The sequence below is a fragment of the Mustela lutreola genome, chromosome 10 (assembly GCF_030435805.1).
Source record: "Mustela lutreola isolate mMusLut2 chromosome 10, mMusLut2.pri, whole genome shotgun sequence".
NCBI lineage: Eukaryota > Metazoa > Chordata > Mammalia > Carnivora > Mustelidae > Mustela > Mustela lutreola.
In genome coordinates this window covers 111584510-111605803 of record NC_081299.1, presented here as the reverse complement: position 1 = coordinate 111605803, position 21294 = coordinate 111584510, and the positions used below count along the sequence as shown (strand labels likewise).

Here is a 21294-nt window from a genome sequence, read left to right as displayed (position 1 = left end):
TGAGAAACGGAAATTTCCTTAAGAACAATTTGCGTTTAGATGACATTTTAAATGAATGTGAAAAATTTTCACAGAAGGTGAACAGTTCTCTGTCTGTAATTGATGATACTCAGCCAGCTGATGTGAAAGTCTGATGGGCTACGTCTCTCTTAAACATTATTATAAGCCTTGAGAAAAATAGAAATTAAACAGAAGTAAAATTTTCTAGGTTTTTAATCCTATTGGGATATTTATCTTAGTGGTATATTTCCCCAAAGCAAATGTTCATCATTAATTTTAATGCTTCTTGAAATTCCCATGGAGCTGCAACTTTCTGTGCTTCTCTGAACAAACAGATTTAAAACAAAATGAAGCATCAACAAGGAGACTTTTCTGCCAAGTAACAAAATTCAACATTTCTAAACGGCTTTTACAAACAATTGATAAGCTCACTGCAAATCATTCTTATATTTTTATAAAACCAAACTTTTAAAATATCAATATTGGCCAATGTTCCCTCAACCTAGCTCTGGCTAACAGATATACCTGGGAGTAAATTAAACATTGTAAGAGTGGTGGACATTTGCTCCTACAAATTAGTCTAAATCAAGGAAGACTTCAGGGTAATCACTTAGCAACTAATAAAACAACCCCTTGGGTATTACTATCCTTTACTTTTCACTGTTGACTAATGAATTTGAAACATAATCAAACTAGAGCAACCTTAAATGAATAAAAACTAAAACAAAAAAATGTATTCCAAAAAGTTTAGTTCTTTTATTAATGAAATTGGTAATTTCTTCAAGTTTCTGGTGGGGTTGGTGGGGTAATCAACTGAAAGGTTTCTAAAAACTCTGCCCTTTTAATAAATATGAAGGAGAGAGAAAGTGTGTGTGTGTGTGTGTAGGACTTGTGAATTTCAGGTTTACCAAGTTTGTGGAAAGGTTGACAAAATCTGCATAATCCTTGTTGATGAGCTCGACCATGGCTATTTTAAGAAGTTTATAGTAGAGTTCCAGATCTCCTCTTAGTTCCTCCAGCTGGACACGCTTCCTACAGTCAGACACAAATTGATCGACGTCGAAATCTTCCTGAAAATCAAACCAGAAAGAAAAAATGATTGCACTGATACCACATTTTACATAGAAAAATGAGATCAGAGAAAGAATAAGAGGCCGCATGGGAACACACACAGGACATCAGGGGGTCTGCTCACTTCCTAAGATTATGGGAAAGGGGGCCCCTCACCAAGACCATTCTCTCCTGTTGCCTAACTCTACAGGCATTTTATTTCTTTTAATTATACATTTCAAAGAGGCTCTTCTCAAAATAGAAACAGCTTTTTCTTCTTAATTTTAAAAGTAACAAATGTTCACTGTCAAACTTTCAACCAACCAAGAAATACTTATGTAAGAGAGAAAAAACAATCACCCACTCTCTAATGCTCTGCAGTTAAGCACTGTTAATGTTTATTTTTCTTCGCTATTTAACACAGCGATTCACATCCTTCCAGACTTTGTTATGGTCTTTCTCTTTACTTTTTTTTTTTAAGATTTTATTTATTTGAGAGAGAGAGACAGAGAGAACAAGTGGGAGGAGGGGCAGAGGGAGAAGCTGGCTCTCTGCTGAGCTGGGAGCCTGATGCCAGGGTTCATTCGAAGACCCTGAAATCAAGATCAACCGAAGGCAGACGCTTAACTGACTGAGCCACCCAGGTGCCCTAGTCTTTCTCTTTAAAATATAAATTACTTTTGGGGTGCCTGGCTGGTTCAGTGGGTTAAGGCCTCTGTCGTTAGCTCAGGTCATGATCCCAGGGTTATGGGTTCAAGCCTGCATTGGGCTTTCTGCTCAGCAGGGAGCCTGCTTCCCTGTCTCTCTCTCTCTGCCTGCCTATCTGCCTACTTGTGATCTCAGTCTAATAAATATATAATTTTTTAAAAAATAAAATATCAATTACTTTTTAAAGAAACTGACATATAATGGACACATGTTAGTTTCAGGCGTACAACATAAAAATTCCATATTTTTATCTGTTGTGAAATGATCACCCTAAGACTAGTTAACATCCATCACCAAACATACACATTTTTTTCTTGTGCTAAGAACTCTTAAGCTTTAGCAACTTTAAATATATAATAATATATGGCACCTGGGTAGCTCAGTGAGTTAAGGCCTCTGCCTTCGGCTCAGGTCATGATTCCAGGGTCCTTGGATTGAGCCCCACATCAGGCTCTCTCCTCAGCAGGGAGCCTGTTTCCTCCTCTCTCTCTGCCTGCCTCTCTTCCTACTTGTGATCTCTGTCAAATAAATAAATAAAATCTTATATATATATATATATATATATATATATATATATATATATATATTATACTATGCAGCCATCAAAAGAAATGAAATCTTGCCATGTGCAATGACGTGGATGGAACTAGAGGGTATGCTGAGTGAAATAATCAGAGAAAGACAATTATCATACAATCTCCCTGATATGAGGAATTTGAGAGGCAAAGTGGGGGGTGTGGGGGTAGGGAAGGAAAAATGAAACAAGATTGGATTCGGAGGGGGGCACCTGGGTGGCTCAGTGGGTTAAAGCCTCTGCCTTCGGCTCAGGTCATGATCACACGGTCCTGGAATTGAGCCCCACATTGGGCTCTCTGCTCAATGGGGATCCTGCTTCCTCCTCTCTCTCTGCCTGCCTCTCTGCCTACTTGTGATTTCTGTCTGTCCAATAAATAAATAAAATCTTAAAAAAAAAAAGATTGGATTGGGAGGGAGACAAACCATAAGAGACTCTTAATCTCACAAAACAAACTGAGGGTTGCTGGGGGGAGGGGTGTAGGGAGAGGGTGGTGGGGTTGTGGACATTGGGGAAGGTATGTACTACGGTGAGTGCTGGGAAGTGTGTAAGCCTGACAATTCACAGACCTGTAACCCTGGGGCTAATAATACATATTTCTAATAAAAAATAATAAAATTAATATACAATAATACACAGTATTATTTACTACAGTTACTATGATGTACATTACATCCCCAAGGCTTATCTTATTAACTGGAAGTTTATACCACTGGACCCCTTCATCTATTTCCTCCACAACCTCGCCTCTGGCAACCACCAATCTGTTCTCCATGACTTCATTTTGTTTTGTTTTTTAGATTTCACATGTGAGGGAGATCATACAGTATTTCTCTTTCTCTGTCTGACTTATTTCACTCAGCACAATATCCTCAAGGTCCATCCATGTTGTTGCAAATGGCAAGACTTCCTTCTTTTTATGGTTGAGTAATATTCCATCGTATACACACACATTTTCTTTATCCATTCACCCCGTTGGTGGACATTTTAGTTATTTCCAAGTCTTGGTTGTTGTAAATACTGTGATACTCACTACCGTGAGTGTGAGTCTTGTTGGCCGCTAGAGCCAGGTGATCTAGAGGTATACCCTGGGTAGCAACTGCAAACCTCGGGGCATCATACGAGCATTCAAGCTCCTCTCCAGGAGATACCAGAAAGCAGAAGCGAGGTAGAGGGACAGCGCAAAGATGGTACCCATCAGCTCCATCTTTGGAGAATACCTTACTAGGCTCCCAGATCCAGGTTAAATTAGATGCCTGCCCCTCAGGGCTTTAAGATAAGCAAATGAGCCTCTTTCACAGAAATCTGAACCCATTTCAGTCTGCTGCTTCTGTGCTGAGTTCCAGGGTGGGTCAGTCTATTCGCGGGCGACTGCTTTAAGAACTGTTTCTCAGTTTGCTCTAGCCTTGTGGGTCTCATGGGTGCAAGCTCTGATGGCTTTCAAAGCTGGATGTTTTGGGGTCTTGTCTCTTAGATGTACGTCTTGGAAGTTGGGGTGCCAGAAGTGGGGCTCAAACCCTTTGCTCCTCAGGGAGAAGCCTGGGGTTTTGAGTACCCTCCCAATCCCAGGTCGCTGTACCAGGGGTGGGGTTTGTGGCAAGACTGATTCTTACTTCAACATAGGTTTTTTTCCTTACTCACCTAATGTGTAGGAGTCACTCAGCTAGTTGTAGGGTTTTTTCTACAGGAAGTTTTCCCATATGGAGCTATAGATTCAGTGTGTATTTCATAGAAGAGATGAGTTCAAGATCCTCCTATGCCACCATCTTGAATGGAAACCCCAGACCTTCTCTATGTATGTGTGTACACACACATATGTGTACACACACACACACACAAACACAAATATTCATGCTCTTCTAAACTATTTCCCATCTAGGGGCACCTGGGTGGCTCAGTGGGTTAAGCCTCTGCCTTCGGCTCAGGTCATATTTCAGGGTCCTGAGATCAAGCCTCACATCAGGCTCTCTGCTCAGCCGGGAGCCTACTTTCCCCCCTCTCTCTGCCTGTCTCTCTGCCACCTTGTGACCTCTCTCTCTCTCTGTCAAATAAATAAATAAAATCTTAAAAAAAGAATAAAAAAATAAAAAATAAAAACCCATTCTATTAAAAAAAATTTCCCATCTAAAAATATAACTTGAATGTCTTTACGTAAAACACATACATTTCTATTAATATTTTATGTGCATGCTGAGTGTCCCATTGAACAGATGTTCCAAATCTTTCATAACCTATTTCCAAGTATTGGTCTCACAGGATTAGCTATCCTGTGTTTCCCCTTTACAATACTGTGATACCCCGGTAGGCTTATATGCTTAGAGGCAATAAATTACTATCTAATTCCCCTGTGACTCTGCTACTCCATGACCTGTTTAGTCAGCAAGAATCAAATGTGATGATTCCCAAACTAGTTAAGGACACCTACACTTACTTTTCATTAAACACTATGTAAACCAACAAAATATGACTGCAAAAAAAAAAAAATCACTGTTCTTTTGAAAACTAACACAGCTACTTTGGAAAGATTTGATACAAAGAAATCAATAAGAAAATTTTTGCTAAGTTAGGTATGGGTGAGATGACCAAGTACCAGGCAGGGAGGGAGTGATCACAGGATTCTCACTCAATTCTGTTAAAGAAACTGAAACTGAATGCAAAAAAAGACAACATAGAAAGCTTTTTTTAAAGATTCTTTTTATTTATTTGAGACACAGACAGACAGTATGAGCAGGGAAAGGGGCAATGGGAGGAGATTCCCTGCTGAACAGGGAGCCCAATGCGGGACTCCATCCTAGGACCCCGAGGTCATGACCTGAACCGAAGGTAGATGCCTAACCTATTGAGCGACCCAAGTGCTGTGATAACTCAGAAATCTAATCTGCAGGCCAGTTTCCAGAGAAAAGACCTGGCACTGTTTCAATGGAGAATAAATGTACATATATTTTTTCCAAATAAAATGCTAAAAACTGTATGTACCATTCCCTAAGAGTACTTGTTTAAATTGACTTTTTTAGTTAATCAACCAAAGACTGACCCTGCTAGTGTCGGAGAGAAGGACTTCATACCAAACTGTAATTTGACAGTCATCTACAGAAAGCCACCTGCTCCTTACACTGGTGACCAAATTAGCCTGGACCTTTCTCTCCTGAGACCATTTCAGACCTTACATCATAGTTATGTAGTACATCACGGGAGGGGGGTCTCGGTTCATAATCCTGGCCATCCTACTCACCAACTGTATACCTTTAGGTTGATCACTTTCCCTGCCTTAGTTACACATTGTTGAAGTTCTTGAACTTCATGATGGCATTCTAAATTGTATAACTGGGGTGCCTATGTGGTTAAGCATCTGCCTTTGTCTCAGGTCATGATCCCAGTCTCTTGGGTTTGAGTTCCACATCAGGCGCTCAGCTGAGCAAGGAGCCTGCTTCTCCCTCTATCCCTTCCTCCTGCTCCTGCACTCTCTCACTCTCAAATAAAATCTTAAATAAATAAATAAATAAATCATATAACTTAGCCTCAGTGAACAAATGCTATTAGGTAATATTAGTACTCAACTTACCATTTATGCATTTGTTCTCAGATAAACAAAAGTTGCATAACACATGACTAAATAACTCGGAACATCTGTGAATACTGGGTTAGGCAGCGTTTGCTGTGAAAAGCAAACCCAAACTCACAGTGCCATAATAGAGACCCATTTCACTTAACCAAGAATGGTTTTACTACTTTAGGAATGGTTTTACTTTATAGTGTAGATTTCCCAAGTATTCAAAAAGAAAGTATTTACAACCCATACATTTATGGTCAACTGATTTTCCACAAGGATGCCAAGACCATTTAATGGGGGGAAAAACAGTCTTTTCGAGTGCCTACTACTGGGACAAGTGAATATCTACATGCAAAAGAATGAACTTGGAACAGCAACGTCACACATACACAAAAATATAACTCAAAATGGATCAAAGATTTAAATGTAAGAGTAAAAACTGTAACACTCAGAGAAAACAGGTGAAAATCTGTATGACTTTGGATCGGGAAAAGCTTTCTTAGACATGATACACAAAGCAATAAGAAATATTAGATAAGCTGAACTTGATCAAAATAAAAACTTTCATGTGTCAAAGGACACTATGGAGAACGTGAAAAGACAACCCACAGAATGGGAGAGAGTATCTGCAAATCATTTTTCTGACAAGGACCTAATAACCAGAATATGCAAATATACTCTTAGAACCCAACAACAAAAAGACAAATAACCTAATTTAAAAACAAGCCAAAGACTTTTTTTTTAAAGATTTTATTTATTTATTTGACAGAGAGAGTTCACAGTAGACAGAGAGAGAGAGAGAGGGAAACAGGATCCCTGCCGAGCAGAGATCCTGATGCGGGACTCGATCCCAGAATCCTGAGATCATGACCTGAGCCGAAGGCAGCGGCTTAACCCACTGAGCCACCCAGGCGCCCAAGCCAAAGACTTTTGAATAGACATTTCTCCAAAGATGATACACAGACGGTCAAGAGCACATGTCGGGATGTTCGACATCCTTAGTCATTGGGGAAATGTGAATCAAAAGCACATGCAGATGCCACGTCACACCCACTAGGACAACTATGGTAAAATAAGAAAAAGAAAAAGAAAAAAAATGAAGAAGAAAAGTGCTGGCAAGAAGGCAGAGAAGCTGGAACCCTCCTGTATTGTCGGTGAGAATGTAAAACAGTGTGGCTAAGGCAGCAAACAGCACGGTAGCTCCTCAAGAAGTTACATACGTACAATTACCCAGTAGTTCTACATCTAGGGGTATGACACCGACAGAACTGACAACAGATGTTCCTGCCAAAACCTGTACATGAATGTGCACAGCAGCGCTGCTTGTAACAGCCAAAAGAGTATATACCCAACGTCCATCAACTGATGAATGGATACGTAAAATGTGGAAGAGCCTCTTACACAACCATAAAAAGGAATAAACTGTTACATGCTACAACACGAGTGAAGTCTGAAAACATTCTACTCTCAGGTTAAAGGAAGCCAGACACAAAAGGTCATGTGTTATACAATTCCACTGATATGAGATGTTCCAGAAAAGGCAAATCCATAAAAACAGAAAGTAGATTCATGATTGCCAGGGAATAAGGGGAGGGGAGAATTGGAACTAAGAGGTTTATTTTTTGGGTGATGGAAGCATTCTGGAATTAGACAGAAGTGATGTATGTACCATATACACAGTAAATATACTAAAAACCAGAGAAGAGTATACTTTAAAATGGCAACTATTATGCTTTGTGAATTATATTTTGATGAAAAATGAAACAACTTAAATATCAACAAGTTAAATGCTAGGATACATTAAAAAAAATCCAAAGTAACACTAATCACAGGAACAATGGCGTAGCTACATGAATTTCAGACAAAGCAGATTTCAGAGAAGGAAAATTATCAGGCATAAAGAGCAGCATTACATAATGATAAAGAAATCGACTGACCAAGAAGACACAATTATCCTTAATGTATGTGTACCTGATCAACACAGGTGAGACATAACCTAACAGAACTGCAGGGAGAAATAAACAATTCCATTATCACAGCTGGTGACTTCAACACTTCTCCATCATTAATGGGCCGATCCAGCAGCAGGGCAACAAGGATTTGACAGATGTGCACATTCAGTCCAGACATGGCACACTTAACACCACCATCAATTACCGTACAACAGATGTACACAGACAATTTCGCCCAGTATTAGTGCAACACACATTCTTCATAAGCTCATATGGAACACTCAAGACAGAATAATTCTGGGCCACAAAACACAACAAATTTTTAAAAATAAAAATTATACCAAGTATGTTCTCAGACCGCAATGGAATTAAAAATCAGTAACAGAAGATAGCTGAAGAAGTCCAAAATACATGGAGATTAAATGACACACTTCTAAATGACAGGAGACCAGTCTCAACAAAATACAATGTAGCAAAATGTGTGGAATGCTGCTTAAAGGGAAAATACAGTACTGAATGCAAATATTGGAAAAAAAAGATTAAAGTCAATAATCTAAGCTTCCATCTTAGGCAACAACAACAAAATCAAATCTAAAGTAAGGAGGGGCTCCTGGGTGGTTCAGTTGGTTAATCATCTGCCTTTGGCTCAGGACATGGTCCTAGGGTCCTGGGACAGAGCCCTGCATCAGAGCTTCCTGCTCAGGGAGGCTGCTTCTCCATCTCCCATTCCTCCTGCCTGTATTCCCTCTCTCACTGACTCTCTCTGTGTCAAATAAAATCATTAAAAAAAAACCCTAAAGGAAGTAGAAAAAAATAAAAATTAGAGCAGAAATCAATGTAATTAAAACCAGGAATTTTTTTTTAAATCAATAAACCCCAAGTCTGTTTCTTTGAAAACATCAATAAAACAGATACACCCTTAGCCAGGCAAACAAAGAAAAAAAGTTAGAAGACATAAATTACTAATATCAGATGAAAGAAGGGAGGGCTACTGCTAACAATCCCAATCACTGTAAATTCAACCAAACATTTATGGAATACTACACAATTCTCTAAAATCTCTTCCAGAAAGTAAAACTAGAAGGAATACTTCCTAAATCATTCTAGGAGATCATTATTACCCTGACACCAAAACCAATACTACAAGAAAAGAAACTACAAACTAGTATCTCTCATGAACACAGACACAAAAATCTTCAACAAAAATTAGCAAATAAAAGCAAACACTATATTAAAAAATTATACACCAGGGTCATGTAGGATTTATTCCAGGTATGCAACATTAGAAAATGTTCAACATTAGAAAATCAATGTGATCCATCATATCAACAGAAAAAAAATCACATGATCATATCAATGAAGGGAGGAAAAAAAACATTTAACAAAATCCACACCTCTTCATTATTAACCCTCAGGAAACTAGGAATAGGAGGACTTCCTCAACTTGATAAAGAATGTCTCCAGAAATCCACAGCTAACATGATATTAATACTGAGAAAATCGAAGACAGGGAATCAAGGCAATGATATCCCTCCTACTACTACTATTCAATACTATACTGGAAGGCCAAACTAATGAAATAAGGTAAGAAAAGGAAACAAAAGGTATACAACCTGGGAAAGAATAAAACTTTGTTCACAGATGACATGACTGTCTACAGAAAATACAAAGACTTCACACCCCACACCCTCCTGAAACTAGTCAAGTGATTATAGCAAGTCTGCACAATACACAGTTAAAATACAGAAGTCAATTGCTTTCCAATGATGTATCAGACAAAGGGCCAGTATTCAAAATTTATAAAGAATTTATCAAACTCAACATCCAAAAAACAAAAAAATCCAGTCAAGAAATGGACAGAAGACATGAACAGACCAAGGAAGACATCCAAATGGCCAACAGACACATGAAAAAGGGCTCCACATCACTCAGCATCAGGGAAATACATATCAAAACCACAATGAGACACCACCTTACATCAGTCAAAATGGCTAAAATTAATAAGTCAGGAAACAACAGATGTTGGCGAGGATGTGGAGAAAGGGGAATCCTCCTACACTGTTGGTGGGAATGCAACTCTGGAAAACAGTATGGAGGCTCCTCAAAAAGTTAAAAATGTAACAACCCAACGACTTAGCAGTTGCCCTATTAGATGTTTATCCAAAGTACACAAAGTGATTTGAAGGGGCAAAAGCACCCCGATGTTTATAGTCAAACTATTGAAAGAGCCCAGATGTCCATCAACAGTGAATGGATAAAGAAGATGTGGTATACATACACACACACACACACACACACACATTACTCAGCCATCAAAAAGAACAAAATCTTGCCATTTGCAAGGACATGGATGGAACTAGAGGAAGATAAATACCATATAGTTTCAGTCACATGTGGAACTTAAGAAACAACAGATGAATATAGGAGAAGGGAAGGAAAAATAGAAACAGACAGGGAGGCAAATCACAAGAGACTTAACTACAGGAAACAAACTGAGGGTTACTGGAGAGGGGAAAGTTGGGGTAACTGGGTGAGGGGTATTAAGGAGGGCACTTGTTGGGATGAGCTCTGGGTGTTGTATGCAACCAATGAATCACGAAATTCTAACCATGAAACTAAAAGTACACTATATGTTAATGAGATTGAATTTTAATTAAAAAAATTAAACAGTCAATTGCTTTCGTATATACCAGCAATGTACAAGTGGAATTTGAAGTTAAAAACACAAGACCATTTACATTAGCATACCAAAAAAAATTAATACTTAGGTGCAAATCTAATGAAATATGCACAAGATCTATATGAGAAAAAGTATAAAATTCTGATGAAAGATAACAAGCAAGGTAAGATGTGAAGTGGAAAGAAAGTCCATAATCTTGGGTAAGAACACTCAATACTGTTAAGAGGTCAGTTCTTCCCAAACTGATCAACAGACTCAATGCAATCCCAATCAAAATGCCAGGAAGTTATTCTGTGGATACCAACATGTTGACTCTAAAATTTGGATGGAAAACTGGAAAACCAAGAGTCCCAGAGTAGTCAACAAAATATTAAAGAGTGGGGAAAAAAGGAAATTGAGGATTGCCACCACCCAATCTCAAGACTTACTATTAAAGCTATAGTGATTAAGACAGAAGGTGCCTGGCAAAAGAGACAGGCGCTTGGTACAGAGTGGAGAGCCCAGAACAACATCCACACACACAGGCAAAGGCAACTCAATGGCAAGGACAGTCTTCAACAAATGGAACCGAACAATGGGACATTGATAACAAAAAATAAACAAATGAAAAGAATAAAAACAAACTTTTCACACCTTTCACAAAACCTAAACGTAAAATGCAAAACTTCTTAAAGGTGACATAAGAAAAAATGTAGGGATCCTTGGATTTGGCAATGACTTTTCAGATATAAAACCAAAAGCATGATCTACGAAAGAAAAAAATTGATGAGAGGGACTTTGTTAAAATTAAACTTCTCTGTAAAAGACACTGTTAAGAGAATGAAAAGACAGGACGCCTGGGTGGCTCAGTTGGTTAAGCAGCTGCCTTTGGCTCAGGTCATGATCCCAGCGTCCTGGGATCGAGTCCCACATTGGGATCCTTGCTCCACAGGGAGCCTGCTTCACCCTCTGACTCTGCCTTCCACTCTGTCTGCCTGTGCTCACTCTCGCTCACTCGTTCTCTGACAAATAAATAAATAAAATCTTAAAAAAAAAAAAAAAAGGAGAGAGAATGAAAAGACCAGTCACAGAGTAGAGAAAATATCTGCAAAACACATCCATGGTAAAGGACTTAAAATAAGAAATATAATATAAAGATGTCTTAGTAGCAACAAGAAATCAAACCTAATTTAAAAATGTGAAAAGAGCAGTGGCTGGGAAACCCAGTCAGTTAAGCATCTGCCTTTAGCTCAGGTCCTGGGACTGAAATCCACACTGGGCCCCCAGCTCAGCGAGGAGCCTGCTTTTTTCCCTCTCCCGCTGCCTGCTGCTACCTCTCCGTATGCTTGTGCTGTTAATAAATAAATAGAATCTTTAAAAACGAAAAAAAAAAAAAAGGATCTGAAAAGATGCTCAACTTTGTATGTCATTAAGAAATTGCAAATTTAAACTAGGTACTATTACATATCACGTAGAATATAAAAAATCCAAAGCACTAGTAATACCAAATGCTAGCAAGGATGTGGGACAACCGAACTCTCATTCACTGTTTGGTCAGAATGCAAAATGGGAGGCACTGTGTGAGACAGCTTGGCAGTTTCTCACAGAACTAAACACATTCTCACTATAAGATCAGTAATTGTGCTCCTTTGTATTTACCCAAAAGAGCTTAAAACTAGTGTCCACACAAAAACCTGCACACGGATATTTACAGCAGCTTTATTCTCTGAAGTGCCAAAACTTGGAAGCAATCCAATCTCCTTCAGTAGGTGAACAGGTACACTGTGCCACACCCACACAACGGATTATTCGACAATTAAAAGATGAATTATTAAGCCACAAGACTTCGAAGAACCTTAAATGCATATTGCTAAGTGAAAGACCAGTTTCAAAGGCTAAATACTATAGGATTCCAACTCTATGGCATTCTGGAAAAGGTAAAAATTAACCAACATTTTTATTTTTATTTATATTTTAGGTCATCTCTATACCCAATGTGGTGGCTAGAACTCACAACCCCGAGATCAAGAGTCAGATGCCCTAGCAACTAAGCCAGCCAGGTGCCTCTGAAAAGGTAAAACTCTAGACAGTCAAAAGATCCCGGGCTGAGGGGTGAGCGAGGAGGGTGCAGAGAGAGGAGAAGAAACAAATAGATGAGGTACAGGGTTTTTCAAGGCAATGAAACTAGGCTGTAAGATACCAACAGTAGGTAAATAACATTATACATTTGTCAAAACCCACAGAACTATAGAAAGAGGAGTGAACCCTAATGTAAACCATGGATTATTAATTAATACTGTATCAATGCTGGTTCATCAGTTGTAACACATGTACCACAACAATGTAATACATTAATAATAGGAGATAGTGAAGTTAGAAGAAAAATATCTTCTCTTTGTACTCAGGGGTATTTCCTATCTGAACCCAGTTAAAGTACAAATCCCCCAAAAGGCCAGAAGTTGGGAGATCACAAGAGGTGTTGGAACACAGGAAAATAAATGAGCAATCCAGACAAGCTGCAGGTAATTAAGAACCATTAACCATGAGAGATGCAGTGACATCACTCAAAATTAAAACCAAGTAGAGTTTAAAAGTTTAGCTACTTTACTAACTAGCTGCAATCAGGGATGGCAAACAAAGACTAATTCAAAGTAACCTGGGAATTAATCATTTAAAACTTACCAATAATCTGAAATTAGTAGCTTTAATGCTATGAAAATTACATGGAATTTGGAAAGATTGAAGTTCTCTAAGCTGCCAAGAAGTAAAACACTCCTTCCCAGATACATGGATTTATAAAATCACTATATACTATCTCCACGAGAAGCAGAATCCCCCAGAACCATCACTCTGTAATGATGAGAAGTACTAAGAGGGCATATGAAATTTATGAAACATGTCCCATTTCATCGAGACAAAAAACCAAAATAGTTAAGCACTAATCTGCACACTACATAGGGGTTGAAAGACATAGAAAGTTTGTGTGAGCTCACGTATGTGTGTGTTTCCAACCATTCTTGAAAACAATGGACAACAGAGATGAATAAATGTCCCTGTATATCCCATAAATATTCCTCAAATATTTATCATGCAACTCCAGCTCTGCTCTAAGACCTGGGGACACAGTCATGAAAAGAAAAGACAAGGTCTCTGCTTTTAAGGAGCAGATATTCTAATGCAGAAATGAGAAAATAAATATGTAAACAAACATTATATTAATGAACAGTGATCAAATAGTGATTAATGAATAGTGATCACAGCTAAAAAGAAAACAGGACACAGTAAAGGTTGAGTGACAAATGGGATGTATTTTAACTTGGATGAACCAGGAAATATAGAACAATGAGTTGAGATCCAAATGACACAAAGGAGCTAGCCACAGGAAGTGTGGGAAGAGTGTTCCCGCCCAAGGTATCAGCATGTATACAAAAATGTCCTTGGAGCTCTTCCCTCCAGCCCCTGCTCTCAAATCTCTGACCCAGCTAGGTGGGGACATAATCTAGGACTTGTGTCTCCCAAAACTCATTCTAAATCTTTGTTCGGTGACTAAATTATTCAAACTTGAGAAATTAAAAACATATGCTAACAAGATCTTCCCACCATCTACAGAGAGATTATCTTAAAAGCATCATGAAATAGTAACACTGAAATTCTAAAAAACTTCTGTTCTAACATTTTAATCAATTTTATATCAAACTCCTTTGTTGAATTTATATACCCATTTGACATATTTATGAAGAGACAAAAAAAAAAAAAACCCTACGTTCTGTAAATGTATTTATTCATCTAACAAATATTTGAGTACCTAATTACACTCTGTTCCAGCTGATTTCTTCTCTTTATCTCTTTTTTTCCCCTCAATTTAACACCAATCATGATCTATGTAGGCTTTTAGTTCGCTTTTCAAAATTAATTTCTTGAGCTATTTAAAGGAATTATCCAGTGCTAGAGTTCTCAACACTGGTTACACATTAGAATCACTTAAGGAACTTTTTTTTTTTTAAGATTTTATTTATTTATTTGACACAGAGAGAGAGATCACAAGTAGGCAGAGAGGGAGGGAATCATGCTCCATGCTGAGCAGAGTGTCCCATGCAGGGCTCGATCCCAGGACCCTGAGACCATGACCTGAGCTGAAGGCAGAAGTTTAACCCTCTGAGCCACTAAGGCACCCCCTCGCCTGAGGAACTTAAAAAGAAAAAGCCCAAAGGGCACCTGGCTTGTTCAGTCACTGGAGCATGCAGGTCTTGATCTCAGGGTTGTGAGTTCAAGTCCCATGTTGGGTATAGAGATTACTTAAAAAAAAAAAAAAGAAAGAAAGAGCCCAAGCCCCAGTTTGTGATTAATTTGTTTAAATGTTTCAAGAAATTTGATGCTAAATGTTGTAAGACTAGTTAAATAACAAAAAGACATATTTACATAATACTTCTTGCTCTCAAATTTTGAACAAAGAACTTACTAATAATCAATAACTTAGTAGGCCAACATTTTATTTAAATAAGTTTTATGGTACTACAAAGAGTGAATTAGAAAATCAAAAGCAAGGAGAAATGGGCATGATGTAAACATGGGGAAGCAAGAGAAAGCAAGAAAGTATGTGACAGGGAAGCGAATGCTTAGCTCTGAGATCCTTCTCCGAGAGAAGGAGAGATTAAAACCTAAAAAGAAAAGAAGGATCCCATGCACTCAAAGAAAGAGAAGTCCCCCAACATCCCTCCTGCTTTTTCCAGTATAAACACACAGCTGGGCCGACTTACCACATCCTGGTTGGTACCGACTTTATCAACTTTTCTATTTAGGCCAAACTTGACCGGTCAATGATGGACGGGCTGTGTGCCAAGTGTACCAGTTGTACAACTTACTGTGTAATGGCTGAAACTGAGAAACCGGGGTGAAAGTATCAAGAGGCTCTAAAGATTGCGAAAGAGCCAAGATTCAAATGATTACCACGTACACGCAAGACAAACTATGCAGATGACTGCTCAGTATGGAAGTAATTCAGAGTGTTACACTGTGCCATCAGCTGACCCAGACCCAGAAGATTGCTGGAGTTCCCATCATGGACATCTCTAACCATATAGACGACACTGAGCGAATGCCAGATGATGATGGAGCCCCTCACTCCTATGTCTTAATAGAGTTCCTCAGCTCTCCTTTACCAACTTTTCCTGTTGCCAGGTCATACAAGCAATTCTCCTTATCCAGTTCCTCTGTTCTGAGCTATGGCTAAAGACACTCACTTTTTTATGTTTTGAAACTGATTATCTTGTACCATTTTACTTTTTGTTGCATCTTTTTATAAATCAGATGACCGCTCACAAGACAAAAAAAAAAAAAAAAAAAAAGGAATGTAAAGGAAAGATCAAAAGGGAGGACAACAACAACAAAAAAACAGTTCTTTTTTGCCGGGAACCCTTCTTACAAGTGCCAATCAGATAAACTTTATCTGATGTTACATCGTCACAACTCCTCTATCATCAGGGAAAGTAGTTCACATAAGAAAATTCCTCTATAAAATGAGTTCCACGCTTACATTCCATATTTGGCTAATTAGAATTTCATTACGATGTCTGTCTCAAACTGATGCGGAAGAGAATGGAATCTTGTCATCAAGACGTGACATCGAACTAAGAACCCACAGGGTAAGCACTCAGCTCCTGTGATACGAAGACAGCTCCTGGGGATGGGCCACCCTGGGCAACAGTGGCTGACCTGCGGGCCTGCGGCTATCTGCCATCTGTCACTCTTCCCTCTTCCTCCTCTGTCAGCTGCTATCTCCAGCCACCGTCAACAAAGTCCACCTCAAACAGCCATCACTTCCCTCTGGTCCCATTTACCATAGCTAAGCTCCAGGCCAGGCATCCAGATCACCAGCCCTGTGGGAACTTCTTCTAAGGTAAGAGGTGGCCCTATTGGTGAAATGCAGGTGCCAAGGCATGCGGACATTGTGCCATCTTCTGCGCTATTCTTAATGTTCTGATTGTCCCACTTCCCTCAGTTCCCACCTGTGGCCTCTGGAAAGGAACATATTACAGTAGGATTTCCAAGGACTGATGCATGGGGGTCAGGAGATCTGGCCTGTGATTGGCCCCAACTAGCTGTGTGGCTTTAAAGGAAGTCATCACACCTCAGGCCTCAGTTTCCTTATCTGCAAGCCAGGATGGACTAGAGTCTTTTCAGAGGAGCCGGCAAATATCACATAGATAAGCACCACCTCATTATACTAACAAGCAAACAGAAGGCCAGAGGCGAGTGATTTGCCCCAAGTCAGACATAAGCAGGCAGAGAGCAGAGCCGAGATTGGGACCCACATTTGCAGGTCACAGCTAATCAATCAGCACAGTACAAACAGATCTGAGCAGCTGCTCATTCTTCCCCTTTTCCGTTTTGTCCATCAGAATGCATGCTCCCTGCAAACAAGGACACACAGGACCTGCTTCCTGTCTCAAAATTCCCAGTTCACCCAATTAGAACAGGGAGAAACCTCAAGGACTTACCCCACCACCCCCACACACTGTTCTTTTACCTATGGAACATGAGGGTACATACATTCACCGTCCAGAGGGCTCCTGCCTTCACTTCTCATGGAAAAGGTCATCATGTGCCTACCTGGGGTGCCAACGAAGCCACAGGTTCCAGAGAGGAACTGACACAGAGAAGTTCGAAGGAGGCAGATGGCTCAGTGCAGAAACAAACTGTCTACCAAGGAAAACTACCCCATGGGGGACTGATTCTCTTTGAAATATGTTTGAGTGCGTGGGAAAATGGTTTTTCAAGAGCTGGTGGACTGACCAGTAACCTGGGACATACAAGATCACATCCGCATTCTGACAAGAGTGGCTTGCCTGCAGTGTAGACCAGGGGCCAGAAAGACAAGGAAGGTGCATGGAGACTGGGTGAGAAGCTTATACGGTGTGATGGCAAGGGCGCACTGCAAAGGTACAAGAAGAGATGGAAAGAAGTATATGGACTCAAGAGGTTTAGGAAGCGAAATCCACAGGACTTGGTGTGACAGACTAGATTTTGGAAAGGTGACAGAGTAGGAGTTGACTTCTGGTTTCCCGACTCCAGGCTAAACGGATGAAGTGTTTACCGAGAGAGGCAATAGAATAAGAAAGGTGGTTTTCAGTGGAGGAGGTGCTCATGAATTCCGTCTTGAACCTGATGAGTCTGAGGGGCCACAGACACATCCGAGAAGAAAGGTCAGCAAGTCCGATACACAGAACTGGTGCTCAGGAGGCGTGTGGACCAGAGACAGGAATCTGCCTTACCTGCTGATAGGTGGTCATGAAGCTGCACAAAAGGTCATCTAGGGAAAGAAAGGAACACGGGGCTGAGCCCATAATCAGCATTCAGTAGCTACCAGGAGCATGACTTTGCACAGGAGACACATCAGAGAGGTAGAAGAAAGACAGGAAGCAATGCAGAGCATTTGGTCTACTGCGATGTCGAGTAAAGAGACAGAGAAAGGTCAGGTGCGCTGACTTAGAAACAGTTTTTGTAAGAACTCTTTAGTGGAACGACAGGGCCTGAAGGGTGGAAGGTGGGAAAGTCAAGTCAACCCCTGAGCATTGGCTGTGATGTGTGACAGTGACAGGGCAATACCTAGAGGTGGGGCAGTCAAGTGGGAGAGAATCAAACAGGAGCGCATGATGGGAAGGAGTGCAGGGGAGAGGATCCTCACAGGCTCCTGGAAGGGCAGGAGGGCATGGACTCCGAGCCAGAGTGGAGACTGAACCCAAGGAGGAAGGAGAACCCCTCCCCGTACCAGGCGAGGAGGAGAAGGGGACAAATACAAGAATGGGATCATGATCAGCAGGATGGAGGAGGTCCCGTGGGATGGCTGCTAATTTTTCTGTACGAATGGAGATGAAGTCATATGTTGAGATGGAAGAGGAAGGCTACATTTGATGTCAATAGCACACTCATGTAAATGGTCTAATTTATCTGTTATGCCACTTTCTCCCCCTACTACCAATACCTTATGTCCTGCTCATCTATTAGTTGGCTGTCAACCCAAAGGATTTTCGTATTTCTAAGCCGACAAAGTATGATGTTGCCAGTGCCTCTGCCCCAGGTGACCCTTCCCCATCTGCCATTCCTGCACTTTGATCACCTACCTCTTTTACATACCTTTCCCCTTCTATTTCTTATTAGATCTCATAAACATGACTTTTTAAGTAGTCTCCTGCCACCAGTCAGCTCGCACTCAACAGATATGACCATGCAACTTCCTGCTGTAAACCTGACTGCAGCTCTACCATGAAGACTGCATCAACGTGGACCCCTCAATGTATGCAGTGTCCAAGGTGCAACCCACAGCCCCACCCCATCTCCCTTTCTGCCATCCCAGTCTCATTCCAAAATGTGCCAAACAAGACACTTATGTAGAAATACAACCCCGATAGCAAGCTCTCCACTCATTTCTGCCTCGGAACTGTAACTTAACAAAATATCTCTCTGACGGAAATTGCAAATAACCTTTATCTCCAGCTCCCACATAGAAGATCAATACCACTTTACACAGAACAGCTGTTCCATGTATGAAGGGGTCATGTTCATTAACACTACAAATTGTACATTATATTCAGAAATTTCAGAGCTTTGAAAGAATATGGAATTGCTGGCATTCTAGCCACTTTCCCAGTTTGCTCTCTCCCTACCTCTAAGTCCTACTTTAGAACTGCTATTTTGAGATTTCTATTTTCCGAAGCTGCTTTGACCAAAGGCATTCTGTCAGCTCAGAGTGAGAAAGATGGCGGGGCGAGGAAGTGTGAGAAAATGCTAGTGTTAGGCCCAAAGAAAGCTTGACGAAGTCCAAAGACAGACAAGCTAAAGAGACTTCCGTGCTTTGAGATTCTTTAAGTCTGTGTGTGTGCCTTTTCTTCTTCCAATGACCTCTCTCCTCATCACGTGTCCTTCGTTAACAAAAGGTTTCTGGATCCGAGAATTCACTCTGTGCTCTCCTTCAGACACTCCATTCACTTTACACCTTTTATTACAGTGGCTTAACATCACCATACAAGAACAAGAGTACAATATACCTTCGTCTAGACATCCCTACATATTAAAAATGATATGGCCACACCGCAGAGGATCCAGACATAAGCACTTTTAAAGCCAGAGTTTGGGAGATGTGATCTGAATGCAGGTATCAAAAAGGAACTAGCTGGTTAACCGAAAAAAGAAAAAAACATATTATGACTTGAAGCCATAAAAAAGTAAGAAATTCAAACTCTTTTCAGAATTTTAGGTACCTACAGAGCCAAAACTTTTTAACACTGAAACCAGCTACTAAATCCCAATCCTTAGAAATTAAACATATACGTTTTGATAGTTTAAGTACAGACCCAGAGGGATACAGAAAACAGATAAAGCTCCTCCTGGCTCTGATTCAAACCTTGGGACATTTTCAAGGCTATGTCTGATGAACCTTTCCTGTCAGTAAAGTCTTTTCAGTTTAAATTTCTATTCTGTAAGTTTATGTCCTACAGTTATCTGCTGCCAGCTTCAGGCTGACCTCACCAAGAGAAGTAGGGCAACTTTAGAAAAGGAGCTTGGTATGCTTGTAGTACTGGACCAGAACCAGTAAGGACAGTACAGTCTTTCAGATTTCTCATTCCGGGAGCTTAAGACGAAAGTCAGGCATAAACGTTAGGTTAAGTGCCTTTTTGACCCGATTCCTGGTAAGTACGTGTATTCAGAGATGTGTTCAACGCACAGTCGCTCAGCTTCTAGGCTCAAGGCACTGGGAGGCTTCTGTCAGGCCGAGGGAGCGGCGGTCTGACTGTGCCGCACGGTACCAGAGGCGGGTCCTACGGGTCCGGGGCTTTTACGTTTAGTTCAAAACCACTTGCCCTGAACTTTCAGGCCTTTTCATTCAATGTGCACGATTTCACAGGAGTGCTTTCTCCAGGCTGCACCTAGCCCACCCGAGGGGAAGAGACTCACTGTGAAGTGCAGTGAGGTCCCCGCCGAGGACCCGTCCGGGGCGGGGACAGCCCAGGAAGCCCGCAGGAGAAGCCCGAGGAGAGGCCCCGGAGGGCCAAGGAGGGCAGACCACCCACGGCCCGGCTCCAGGGAGCAGAGCCCAGGCGCGCACCTTCATGAACTCGTCCTTGTCGAAGCAGAGCGAGTCCGGCCCCTTGGGCAGGTTCATCCTACTTCTCTCCATCCCGCCCGCCGCCGCCTGTCAGCACCGACACTCGAGCGAGGAGGAAAGGTAGGAGGCTGCGCTCCCCGACGCTACCTGTGAAGCCACGGCGTTTCCACAGTACAGAAGGCACTGCTTCCTCCAACATGGCAGCGCCCCCGCCCGGCCAATGAAAGACGACGCGGCAGGCCCGCCTCCGCCTGCCTCCGCCAAGAGAGGGGTGCGGACCGCTGCGGCCGAGCCAGCAGGTGATGCTGCCCCCATGCGGCGGAGGGCGACACTACAACCTCGCGTAAGTTTCTGCGGAGCAGCCCCGACGCTGGTGCTGCCGGGTGAGCGAGAGAGGGGAGGGCGGGGAGGGTCAGGGGCGCTCCCTCCCCACCTCGCCGTTTCCCTCGGAAAATCGGCCTGCGAGCCTCTTCCAGGACCTTCTCCCGAGATTGTCCCGCGGGAAGCATAGCCGTGGCGGGATGCTGGCCCTTTACTTCTGCCGCCGGTTGTCCAGAGTGGGGGGCGCGTCCCGGTGTCAGGCCTCCGGTCCCCATGCGCCTCCGCTGCAGCCGCCTGGGCGCGGAGGCCTCTGTGGGAACCCGGCTTCCGCCCTTAGCCCCCGCACCCACCCGCGAGCGTGGCTTCTCCCCCGCCGAG

At 41.5% G+C, this 21294-nt stretch overlaps 1 protein-coding gene across 1 annotated transcript; it reads right to left on the bottom strand.

The window, feature by feature from the left end:
• Positions 1 to 732: 732 nt before the first annotated feature.
• LOC131810214 (conserved oligomeric Golgi complex subunit 2-like) lies at positions 733 to 20816 on the bottom strand. The gene is made up of 2 exons (XM_059137882.1): positions 20596 to 20816; positions 733 to 1070 (listed from the first exon to the last, which is right to left on the bottom strand). The coding sequence occupies exons 1-2, from the start codon at positions 20665 to 20667 to the stop codon at positions 825 to 827; spliced, it is 318 nt and encodes a 105-aa protein (XP_058993865.1). The 5' UTR covers positions 20668 to 20816; the 3' UTR covers positions 733 to 824.
• Between the last annotated feature and the right edge of the window lie 478 nt (positions 20817 to 21294).

Bases quoted from the DNA above. Each gene is read 5' to 3' on its own strand.
- LOC131810214 (XM_059137882.1), bottom strand. From the start codon at position 20,667: ATGGAGAGAAGTAGGATGAACCTGCCCAAGGGGCCGGACTCGCTCTGC. The intron at 1,071-20,595 runs GTGCGCGCCTGG...TTTGATTTTCAG, and splicing joins ACAAGGACGAGTTCATGAAG to GAAGATTTCGACGTCGATCA.